Source organism: Labeo rohita, unplaced genomic scaffold (assembly GCF_022985175.1).
Source record: "Labeo rohita strain BAU-BD-2019 unplaced genomic scaffold, IGBB_LRoh.1.0 scaffold_225, whole genome shotgun sequence".
NCBI classification, from domain to species: domain Eukaryota; kingdom Metazoa; phylum Chordata; class Actinopteri; order Cypriniformes; family Cyprinidae; genus Labeo; species Labeo rohita.
The window spans coordinates 21,483-33,485 of NW_026128495.1; the positions used below are offsets into that span (position 1 = coordinate 21,483).

At 37.7% G+C, this 12,003-nt stretch overlaps 2 protein-coding genes across 2 annotated transcripts; both read right to left on the bottom strand.

Annotated features, from left to right (window-relative positions):
* Window positions 1-2,093: 2,093 nt before the first annotated feature.
* Window positions 2,094-4,876, bottom strand: LOC127159532 (lectin-like). The gene is made up of 7 exons (XM_051102341.1): window positions 4,862-4,876; window positions 4,650-4,769; window positions 3,372-3,447; window positions 2,935-3,074; window positions 2,679-2,819; window positions 2,444-2,558; window positions 2,094-2,286 (listed from the first exon to the last, which is right to left on the bottom strand). Exons 2-7 carry the CDS (start codon window positions 4,650-4,652, stop codon window positions 2,213-2,215), a joined length of 549 nt encoding a protein of 182 aa, XP_050958298.1. The 5' UTR covers window positions 4,653-4,769; window positions 4,862-4,876; the 3' UTR covers window positions 2,094-2,212.
* Window positions 4,877-5,968: 1,092 nt separating this feature from the next.
* On the bottom strand, window positions 5,969-10,153 carry LOC127159529 (lectin-like). The gene is made up of 6 exons (XM_051102338.1): window positions 10,113-10,153; window positions 9,958-10,004; window positions 9,493-9,635; window positions 7,096-7,222; window positions 6,825-6,941; window positions 5,969-6,009 (listed from the first exon to the last, which is right to left on the bottom strand). Exons 1-6 carry the CDS (start codon window positions 10,151-10,153, stop codon window positions 5,969-5,971), a joined length of 516 nt encoding a protein of 171 aa, XP_050958295.1.
* Window positions 10,154-12,003: the final 1,850 nt, after the last annotated feature.

The window sequence follows — 12,003 nt, forward strand, 5'->3', positions numbered from 1 at the left end:
TCTATGTGTTGTCTGCATTTACATCTGCAAGACTTATTTTTAATGTAATTACATTACAGACGTCTGTCAGATGTTTGTACACAGCAGATGCTTTCCAGATCAAGTGATCATTAACAGACATCTTGCAGATGTACATGTTCTTTCTGGGTAACTTTCACAAACACACAAACCCAGATAGCACACGTACATCTGCAAGATGTTTGTTAAAGATCACTTGATCTGGAAAGCATCTGCTGTGTACAAACATCTGACAGACATCTGTAAGATGTCAGTTTTACATACATTCTAAATCATAAACATCTTAAAGACATCTAATAGATCTCTAACTGACATCTGATAGAAAACGTCCCACTGATCTATAATAGAGAACTGGATTGCTCATGACATCATAGAAGTGAAGCCACTGCGCCGCCATATTGGTATTCCCTAGTTTTCGCAAACATTCTATTGAATGAATAGGAAATTATAAAATTTTAATGAGAAAACATCACCTAACAAGTCAGCGTTTTCATATCAGACGTCTCACTGTACATTCTCACAACGCAAACATCCTAAGCATGTAAATGGTTATTTGTTTAATGTCCGGAATTCCCTCTGCTCATTAAAAAGTTACGTTCATATACATTACAGTAGCGAACATCAGATGAACATGATAAAGCAAAAATGTTAAATATAACGGAACACAGCTGTGTTTGAATAGAGGCGCGGCTCAGATGTGACTTTGTGTCAGACTATTTTTCATTGACGAAATTGAGCAAGTCAGATAATGTAAGGCACTTAATATAATAGAATTTGCGCGATCTTTAAGAGTTTGAAATAGATGTTGCTCAATTAGGGACATATACACATCATAACTTGGAGAAATAACGCTGACTAATTACATATGGTACGAATTTAAATAAATTTATTTCCAAGATTGGAATTTCAATACAGCATAGAGCAATATAGTAACAGAGGCTTGTATTGTATTATTTATTGTATATTCGAATCAATTTTAGATACTAATACCAGATATATGTTCATGTTGAATACTTCCTGCATAATTCCTTACCTGGGTCGGCAAATGCGCAGCTGACACACCCACCTGGACGATTTCAAAACATCACTTATTCTGCCGGAAAAGACGATAAACATTGCAGATAATGTTTTAAGTAAAAATTTATTTACATACACATATCCTAAAAACTAGTCCTGTGAGACTGATACGCTTAAAATCGGGTGATTTTAGGTCAGCGGTTTAGCTGTGAGTCAACGGTGATCTCTGCCAGTAGGGAATAGTAAGATGGCGGATCAAACACTTCCGGTTGCTTCACTGACTGACGGCAGTTTAGAACGCAACGTGCAATCCAGTCATTAGATCAGTGAAACGTCCTATAGATATATTGCAGATGAGCAAACAATCTAAAAAATGCAGATGTCTTGCAGATGTAAATGCATACGTCAAATAGACGTCTCTGAGATGTACCTGTGCTATCAGGGAAGTAACTTCTTCAGTTGTTTTCTATAAGACAAATGAAATATTTCACCAATTCCCACTGTCACAACTCTGATATGAATGAATAATAGGCCTACAAAAATAATAAACTGAAAAATTACACTTGTACAATTTTTTAGAAAGAATATACTTTGTGCTTAAAATGAGCCTAAAATACAAAATAATAACCCTAATTAGGAAAAGTAAAGTACATTTTTCTAAAAACATTTCCAAAACAAACATGTGGATGTTCCAAAACAATACAAATGTGGATTTGTAAAGTCATAATTTTATTATGTAATACTGTTTTGATCTGTTTGCTTGCAGTAGTTTCTTTACTATTTTTCATAGTCTGATTTGTCCTTTGCTAAAACAAGGCTCCGTTTGACTCACAAACATCATTTATTATAATTATTTATATTAGTATATGGGGAAACAGTCCAAAAATATTGTTAAAAAATATTGTTTTTAAATTGTAGATAATCACAAGAGAGACATTTTGGCATTTTGACTACTGTCCCAAGTGTCAGAAATCTGGTCTTCTTAATATTTATGGTCATTATAATCAGACAAACAATAAAAAAAAAAAAAAATCAGATGATAATTTTGATTGCAAATGCAATTTTTTTTATTTTTATTTTTTTTGTAAGTTTTTTGTTGATGCAGAGAAAATCGTTTTATTCAAAAAGTTTAATTTGATGATACCCAGATAAAACTCCATCTTCTCAGAGCCTGGTTTCAACATGGTATTTTGAAGGCACATATGTAGTTTTTCTTGTAAGAACAAGCGTCATCATTCCATCTACCAGTCTCTGAAAATGTGAGGGACAGTAAAAGATTATTGTACCTTCTGCAGTGTGTCTCACTACATATTCCTAAGAGTATTACTGTAATAATTCATTTAGCAAAACATTTAGTTAAAATTGAATGTGATTATTTTATAACCCATTAGGGTCTTTCTGTTCTTACCTTTCCAGTTCATCTCCAGGCATTCCTCTTTGCTATTGTATATGTTGGTGGGCTCACCAGTTGTCCAAATTTCATAGTCCCAGAAGGATCCATCAAGCCAAAGAAATTTACCAGACTGAGTGAATGAGAGAAGATTTTACTGAAGAATGTCACGGAAAATCAGAAAATAATGACAATTTATCTTTGCTCTCCCTATTTGTGAACACTCTTTTTTTTTCAGGTCTTTTTTTTTTACCTGAAATAATTCAAAGGCTCCAAGCCAGATGCGCAGGTTGTTTGGGTTGAATTTTTTCACAATGTCGAGCAAGATCTTATTATGCTTTTTACTATGCACTGACACCAGGTGTGCACCAGAGGCTTTCTTCCGACAGCTGAACTGGACATGAAAAAAGGAAGAACATTTAATGGCTACAAATTACATTGATTTTATTTTATTTTATTTATTTAGTTTTTTTTTTTTTTTTGTAACATTACATGACATAAAAAGCTACCTCGGCATCAGAGAAGTTAAGAGGCTGGTTGTAGTATCTGACACAGTAATTGTCCATTTTGTACCAGTGCTTTTTGAAGCCGTTCACATTACAACTTGTAGGCTTAGGCTCAGTGACATTTGTATGGCCAGCAACAAACCCTAAATGACAGAATTACACATTTGAGCTCTAAGAATTTCATAAATATGATATGTGTGTAGTATGTCTTACCTGCTTGAAAGGTAAATTTGTTATATATCACTCCGTTAATCTACTAATTCTGTCACTGTGTACTCAAATACTTTACAAACCATATGCACAAATTATATGGTCACATGCTTTTTGTTAGCGACACCTGGTTTAAATTTAATTATTATCAGAGGCTCATCACAGAACTGGCCTGAAGTAATGGGTTGAAAATTCAACATGTATATTTTTTAATATGAATTAAATGTTACCTCTCTTCATTATTAAGAAGTTTCCACTCCCAAAAAGGAGAGTCAGCAACAGAACGCTAGTTGATCCTGATTTGAACTGAAGTGGAATATGATTATTAACAACATTATTTTTGACCAACATGCTCAAATGTTTACATAGTGGCATGCGAAAGTTTGGGAACTCCCCTACAGAATCTGTGATAATGTTAATAATTTTAACAAAATAAGAGAAAGCATGCAAAATGCATGTTATTTTTTTTTTTGTTTAGCACTGTCCTGAGTAAGATTTTTTACATAAAAGATGTTTACATATAGTAGACAAGACAAAAAAGCTAAAATTATTAAAATAACCCCCTTCAAAAGTTTGTTGTTCTTAATACTGTGCGTGGTAAATACTTTGTTCTTCAGAAAAAATCCTCCAGGTCCTGCAGATTCTACAGTTTTCCACCATCTTTTGCATATTTGAAGCCTTTCCAGCAGTGACTGTGTGATTTTGAGATCCATCTTTTTTACACTGAGGACAATTGAGGGACTCAAACACAACTATTAAAAAAGGTTCAAAGCTCACTGATGCTCCAGAAGGAAACACGATGCATTAAGAGCCAGGGGGTGAAAACTTTTTGAATTTGAAGATAAAGGTAAATTGTATGTAATTTGTCTTCCCAGGAAACATGCAAGTATCTTCTGATGCTTCCGAAGGGCAGTGAATGGAAAAAAATGATATTTCAACAAAATGAGGAAAATTTCGACATCTTCACCCTGTTCAAAAGTTTTCACCCCTGGCTCTTAATGCATCGTGTTTCCTTCTGGAGCATCAGTGAGCTTTGAACCTTTTTTAATAGTTGTGTTTGAGTCCCTCAGTTGTCCGCAGTGTGAAAAGATGGATCTCAGAATCATACAGTCACTGCTGGAAAGGCTTCAAATATGCAAAAGATGGTGGAAAACTGTAGAATCTGCAGGACCTGGAGGATCTTTCTGAAGAACATTGTTCAGTTTAACTGTTCAGAACAAACAAGGGACTCATGAACAACCATCACAAAACAAAACAAAACAAACAAACAAACAAAAAAAAAAACAGTCGTAGATCATCCAGGGAACTACACACAGTATTAAGAACAAAGGGTTGCCAAGCTTCTTTTAATAATTTCAACTATTTTATTATTATTTTATTTATTTTTTTTTTTTTTTGGAGTATATGTAAACATCTTTTATGTAAAATATCTTACTCAGGACAGTGCTAAATAAAAAAATAACATGAATTTTCTATGATCTATATATATATAGGATACAAGGACTTACCATTGCAGTTCATCAGCTTCTGTCCTCACAATAAGTTTAGCTTCTGTTTCACCTTATTTTATACCTGTCCGTTCGATTTTTCAACTCCTCCTCTTCTCTTGATCTTACTGACTTTCGGGTCTAGAACAGTTTTTTATTCTTCATCACACAGGAAACTGTTTCAGACATCTAGCGACTGATGCATTTTAAAAAGAAATATATATAATATATACCTCATCCCTGTCAGCATTGAAATAGGCAAACAAGGTAAAACCGATTTTGTAGACAGCACATTAGTCTGAAAGAGGCAATCTGGTTAATGACAAGCATCTGAAAACTCTACTTTACCACACCATACAGTGAAACCAAAACATCTTGTGGTTAAACAGTTGTGAATCTCTTGGTGTCAACATCCACTTGACGTTGCCAGCAACAGTTGTCAATCTGTCAATCACCTTATCATTTAATTAAATTCAAGTTTATTTAGCACTTTTCACAAAGCATATTTTTTCAGAAAATGCATGTTTCAGTGTTACAATAAGTAAGTATTCTGTTATCAGCAACAGAATCTGTCAAATAAATGTCTGTATGGCAGTAATTTAGAGCTATAAGACAATGTTATGTGGTTATGTGCTTAGTAAACATCATGTTTTTCAATTAAGAAGACATACAGAACACGTTAGGCTTTGATTACAGTTTAATGCATAGCTGTCCGATCAAGACCAAGATTCATTCTTGGTCTTGGATGGATAGGAAATGGGGAATTCAGACCGTCAAGTTGCATTAAGTGTAAATAGGGTCAAAATACTTCTCCTACAGAGACATTCGTTATTTGTAATTACTCAAACTTAAGTGTAAACATTTGGGTGCTCGAGATTCCAACTTCATGAAAGGCTCAATAGAGTTATCATGAAAGTCATCACATAAAAGCTGGCCTAATGTGGCCTCATGGTGAAACAAAGCAACTTGTATCACAACATAATGCATTAGGTTGCATGAAGCATTAGTTGTTCTAATTTTCCATTCACTTTTACTGTACTGCTAGAACATAAAAGCGTCAGGAATTGTGTCTTGTTTGTTTTATGCAATTCTTTGCACCTCTCTTTTTGGCTTTATTGCTGGTCTTCTTTAAAACATATCAAAGATAAAGGTTCATGATACTGCTTAAACTACAGCAAAGGGGTGAGAACCAGAAGGGTGCAAGTGACATTTTGGGTGAAATGGAGATATATCAAATGAAAGCTCTTGATGAGCTCTTTCTACTGGCAAAAAGTATACTGCTGTCATGAATCCTGGTCCGCGACTCTTACACTACACAAACTGTTGCATGTCACTCCAGACTACACTTCCCAGCATCCATTGCACTGATTTACAAACACAGCTGCAATCAATCACACACACACTTTATAAGCTACGGACTTCCCTGTTCTTCTTGCAGAGCTGAAGCTTCAGCTTCAAACGGCTTACGCCCTCCTAGCGATGCTGCCGCTGACCATTCCGCTTGTTTAGGAACTCTTGTTTAAGTCAGCTGTACTGAGACAGACTAACAAACTCATCTGGAAGCTCGATCGAGGGATGCGAGGAGTGAGAGGTTTGCTTGGTTTCACCCGGTGGAACCTTCTTCTCTTTCTATTGCTCCCCATCGACGCACATCGCAACGGCCTCGTACCCAGAAGCAGAAGGACCGGAACAGGAAGCAGTCGAGGCTTCACGTAAAAGCACACGGCTCATGAGCAAAGCGCGCCCATGATCATGTTTTCGCAAGCAAAACATGGATCAACAATAAATGCTGCATCAGTGTGAGCATATCTCAACACTGAACACATCGGTCGTGTCGATCATTTGGGCAGGTAAGCCACAACCAGAAGGACATGGAGGGAAAGGCATGTTTACCAACACACAATCCCAACCACGAAGAGGTGAATGGTGTAGCCTCTCAAGGAGAGACGCTGCATTCGGCTCCGAAGAAACAGAACGAGTGAGCAGAGCATGCACTACCCTATTTACACCCGGATGTCCGGGCCGTGGCCAGCTATGCAAAATCTGCACACCCAATTTCATTGGCCTTTTCTCAAAACTATCAGAGGTGTCTGGGCTCCCAAGGGCGACCCCTAGTGTCATACACTTGACACAACTCGGAATGTACGACAGATAGGGAACTGAATGTGACTGTCCTATAACTATCTGTGTTCTTACCTTTCCAGTTAATCTCCACACATTCCTCTGTGCTAGTGTATATGTTGGGCTCACCACGTGTCCAAATTTGAAAATCCCAGAAGGATCCATCAGTCCAAGAAAATTTTACCAGTCTGAGAGAATGAGAAACAGATTTTAAAGAAGAAAAAAAAAATAAAGAAAGATAGAAAAGGTGTTTGGCTAGTGAGAAACTATAGTGAGTGCATGACACTGAAAAACAGGAAATAACAACCATATTTGTGAACGTCTTCTGTCTTTTTTTTTTTACCTAAAAAAATTCTGCCTCTAAGCCAGAAGCGCAGGTTGTTTGGGTTAAATTTTTTTGACAAGTAATCATTATGCTCTTTACTATGCACTGACACCAGGTGTGTACCAGGCGCTGTCTTCCTACAGCTGAACTGGATATGAAAAAAAGAAGAACAATTAATGACCAACTGACTTAGATGTTCTCAAGAAGCATCTTAGTCTGTTTAATACTGCCTCTTTAGAGGCTTTGAATACCACTGCTCCTTTTAAACCCAAGAAGTCAAAACCTAAAACTGAACCATGGCACAATGATAACCTCCGCTCTCTGAGGCAAGCTTGCAGAAGAGCTGAACGAAAATGGACAAATTGCAAATTTCATATGAAACGCTTAAAGACTGTCTTGCAACTTTTCAGAAAGCAGTGAAATTTGCGAAGTCTAAGTACTTTTCTAATTTAATTGCAAAGAATCATCATAGTTCTAAAGCCTTATTTTCTGTTATAAATTCAGTTTTAAATCCACCTGTAAATGTGATTTCTAATCCTTCAGTGTCATGATGTGAAGGTTTCTCAAGGTTTTTCTGGGATAAGATTACTACTCTGAAATCTCAGTTGCAACCACTCTCTAATATTTCACCTGAACTTTGTTGCTCTTCAGCCATATGGAGAGCTTTTGATTTTGTTTCTCTCCAGTCTGTCAAAGAAATTATCGACCATTTGAAACCTTCTTTTTGTTCTCGTGATGTTCTTCCTCCATGTATTTTAAAACAAATTTTTGAGTCGGTTGGACCTAGCTTGGTGTCTTTTCTGAATAAATGTTTAGTTTCAGGGCCTATCCCTGATAGCCTCAAAGAAGCTACTGTGACACCTCTTCTTAAGAAACCTTCACTGGATACTAGTAATTTTAATAATTTTTGACCCATCTCAAATCACTGGAGAAAACTGTGCTTATTTAGCTACAGTCTTTCCTTAGTGCTAACCATATTTTTGAAACTTTCCAGTCTGGGTTTAAGCCTCTGCACAGCACAGAGTCTGCTTTATTACTGGTCCTTAATGATACTTTGATGGTGACTGATTCTGGGGACTCGGTTATCCTAATTTTGTTAGACTTAACCTCGGCTTTTGATACAGCTGATCATAAAATTCCTTTATCTCGATTAGAATATCTGGTGGGCATCCAGGGAACTGTTCTTAGTTGGTTCAAACCATATCTAAAAAATAGATGTTTTTCTGTCAGATTGGGTAATTTTTCATCATTGCCTGCTCTCTCCTGTGGAGTACCGCATGGTTCTATTCTCGCACCCATTCTTTTTTCTTTGTATTTACTTCCTTTGGGCTCTATTTTCAGAAAGCATGGTGTATCATTTCACTGCTATGCAGATGATACCCAAATTTATCTACCTCTGAAACGAAATAAACATGCTGCTCTGGAATCTCTTTTTGCTTGCCTTGATGAAGTGAAAACGTGGTTCTCTCAAAATTTCCTATTTCTGAATGAATCAAAAACCAAGGTTATAGTCCTTGGCCCTAGTCAGAATCCAGGGAGCAGAAGTATTGATTTGGACTATCTTGCTCCTTTTACTTCTTCCTGCATTAAGAATCTAGGTGTTTTCTGGGATCAGAGTCTAAAATTTGATAAACAGATAAATGCGGTTATTAGTTCCTGCTTTTTTCAGTTACGCCTCCTTTCCAAAATTAAATCTTTTCTTTCTGTGAAAACTTTAGAAATTGCGATCCATGCGCTTATTACCTCGCTTATTAATCTCGCTTGGATTACTGCAACTCTCTTTATTTTGGCATTTCTAAACCTTCCATTGCTCGACTTCAATTAGTACAAAATACCGCTGCTAAATTCCTCAAAGGGCAACGTAAATTTGATCACATCACTCCAATTCTGAAATCATTGCATTGGTTACCTGTACATTTTAGAATTGAGTTTAAAATTCTTCTTTATGTTTTTAAATCTATAAACATTCTGGCATATCTATATCTATAAGGCACAGCTATCTGTCTGATCAACTTTATCCATACAATCCTACACGAAATTTGAGGTTTGGTGATCAAAGAGTTTTCTGTCCCCAGATCAAGGTTAAAGCATAGAGGGGATAGAGCTTTTACAGTTGCTGGCCCTAGGGTGTGAAATAGCCTCCCAGCCTATATTAGATCGGCACAGTCTTTAACTGTTTATAAATCATCTCTTAAAATGTATTTCTTTTCTTTGGCTTTTAATTCTTTGTGAGTTTATGGTTTGTATCTGTGGTTTGGTATTTGTGTTCTGTCTTCATCTGTTCAGCACTTTGGTCAGCCATGCATGCTGTTTGTAAATGTGCTATACAAATAAAACAAACTTGAAACTTGACGATACATTAAATAGTTTTTTTTTTATGTTTTGTCTTGTACACATTACATTTTCTAAAAACCCTACCTCGGCATCAGTGAAGTTGAGAAGCTTTTTGAAGTATTTGACGCAGTGCTTGCCCACTTTGTACCAGTCAGTAAAGCCGTACACATTACACAGTTTAGGCATATGACACCACTCACTGTCATTTGTACGGCCAGCAACAAACTCTAAATGACAGAATTACATATTTGATTTCTAAAAAAATTATAAATATATTATGTGGGTTGTATTTCTTGTCTGTTTGAAAGATAAACTTGAAATGTATCACTCTGCTAATCTACTAATACAGTCAAGGTCAAAGCAGGTCATCTCAACAAATAATTTATAAATCATACGCACAAACTATGTGGTCACCTGGTTTACCATTAATTATAATCAGGGGCTCAATAAAGGATAAGTGTGAAGTAAATGGTAAAATTTTGAAAATTCAACATAAATATATTTTAGTACGAATTAAATATTACCTTTCATTTTCTCCGTAAATATTACCTTTCTCCAAGTTTCCACTCCCAAAAAGGAGAGTCATCAACAGAAAGCTTGAAGAAGAACAATCAGCACAATAACCACATAACATATATATAACATATATATATATATATATATATACACACACACACACTATATTGCCAAAAGTATTTGCTCACCCTTCCAAATAATTGTAATCAGGTGTTCCAATCACTTCCATGGCCACAGGTGTATAAAATCAAGCACCTAGGCATGCAGACTGTTTTTACAAACATTTGTGAAAGAATGGGTCGCTCTCAGGAGCTCAGTGAATTCCAGCGTGGAACTGTGATAGGATGCCACCTGTGCAACAAGTCCAGTCGTGAAATTTCCTCGCTCCTAAATATTCCACAGTCAACTGTCAGCTGAATTATAAGAACATGGAAGCGTTTGGGAACGACAGCAACTCAGCCAAGAAGTGGTAGGCCACGTAAACTGACGGAGCAGGGTCAGCGGATGCATAGTGCGAAGAGGTCGCCAACTTTCTGCAGAGTCAATCGCTACAGACCTCCAAACTTCATGTGGCCTTCAGATTAGCTCACGAACAGTGTGCAGAGAGCTTCATGGAATGGGTTTCCATGGCTGAGCAGCTGCATCCAAGCCATACATCAAGTGCAATGCAAAGCGTCGGATGCAGTGGCGTAAAGCACGCCGCCACTGGACTCTAGAGCAGTGGAGACGCGTTCTCTGGAGTGACGAATCGTGCTTTTCCATCTGGCAATCTGATGGACAAGTCTGGTTTTGGCGGTTGCCAGGAGAACGGTACTTGTCTGACTGCATTGTGCCAAGTGTAAAGTTTGGTGGAGGGGGGATTATGGTGTGGGGTTGTTTTTCAGGAGCTGGGCTTGGCCCCTTAGTTCCAGTGAAAGGAACTCTGAATGTTTCAGCATACCAAGACATTTTGGACAATTCCACGCTCTCAACTTTGTGGGAACAGTTTGGAGCTAGCCCTTTCCTCTTCCAACATGACTGTGCACCAGTGCACAAAGCAAGGTCCATAAAGACATGGATGACAGAGTCTGGTGTGGATGAACTTGACTGGCCTGCACAGAGTCCTGACCTCAACCCGACAGAACACCTTTGGGATGAATTAGAGCGGAGACTGAGAGCCAGGCCTTCTCGTCCAACATCAGCGTGTGACCTCACAAATGCGCTTCTGGAATAATGGTCAAAAATTCCCATAAACACACTCCTAAACCTTGTGGACAGCCTTCCCAGAAGAGTTGAAGCTGTTATAGCTGCAAAGGGTGGACCGACGTCATATTGAACCCTATGGATTAGGAATGGGATGTCACTTAAAGGGGTCATCGGATGCTAAGTTCACTTTTTCATGTTGTTTGAACATTAATGTGTGTTGGCAGTGTATGTACAAATCTTCCCTATAATGATAAAAATCCATTCAGTGGTTTTTAATTAATCTGTAAAAATAATATTCCCTTTTTCAAATCGAGCCCTTCTCAGATGAGCTCTTACCTTAGACCAGCTGTCACAGTCCAGTAACTTTCCATGTTTTGATGCCAGAGCAGGGATGTAAGTTAGACAAGAATATCTCAGACTGAGCGACTGAGGTGTTGTGTTGCTGGATGTAATAATGAACATAGTGGTCGTCATTTACTCCGGACATCTGAGCCGCTGAACGTGCAGTAGATTACATTTGTTTGTGAAGGGAATGCGCCTCCCGATCTACAGATATCCATCGATGTTCGCACGAATCCTTCATGATCCAGCTTCACTTACACTTATAAGCGTTTTTTTATGAATCTTTGCGATCACCTTTCCTTATAACGTGGTAGTTAGGAAGTTTAGCAGCTAAACCCGGCTAAATGCGGCTAATGTAAACAACAGCTGTGTCCCAAAGTGGAGTGCGCGGACTCCGAAGTGCGTATTTTAAGTGTGAATGCGTCACAGTGGCGCGACGAAGGCTGTCCCAAACTGAAGTGCGTGGACTCCGAAGTGCGAATTTGAAGGGCGACTGCGTCATAGCGTCACGACGTAAGCTGTCCCAACTCAGAATGCACCCTCCGAAGTGCG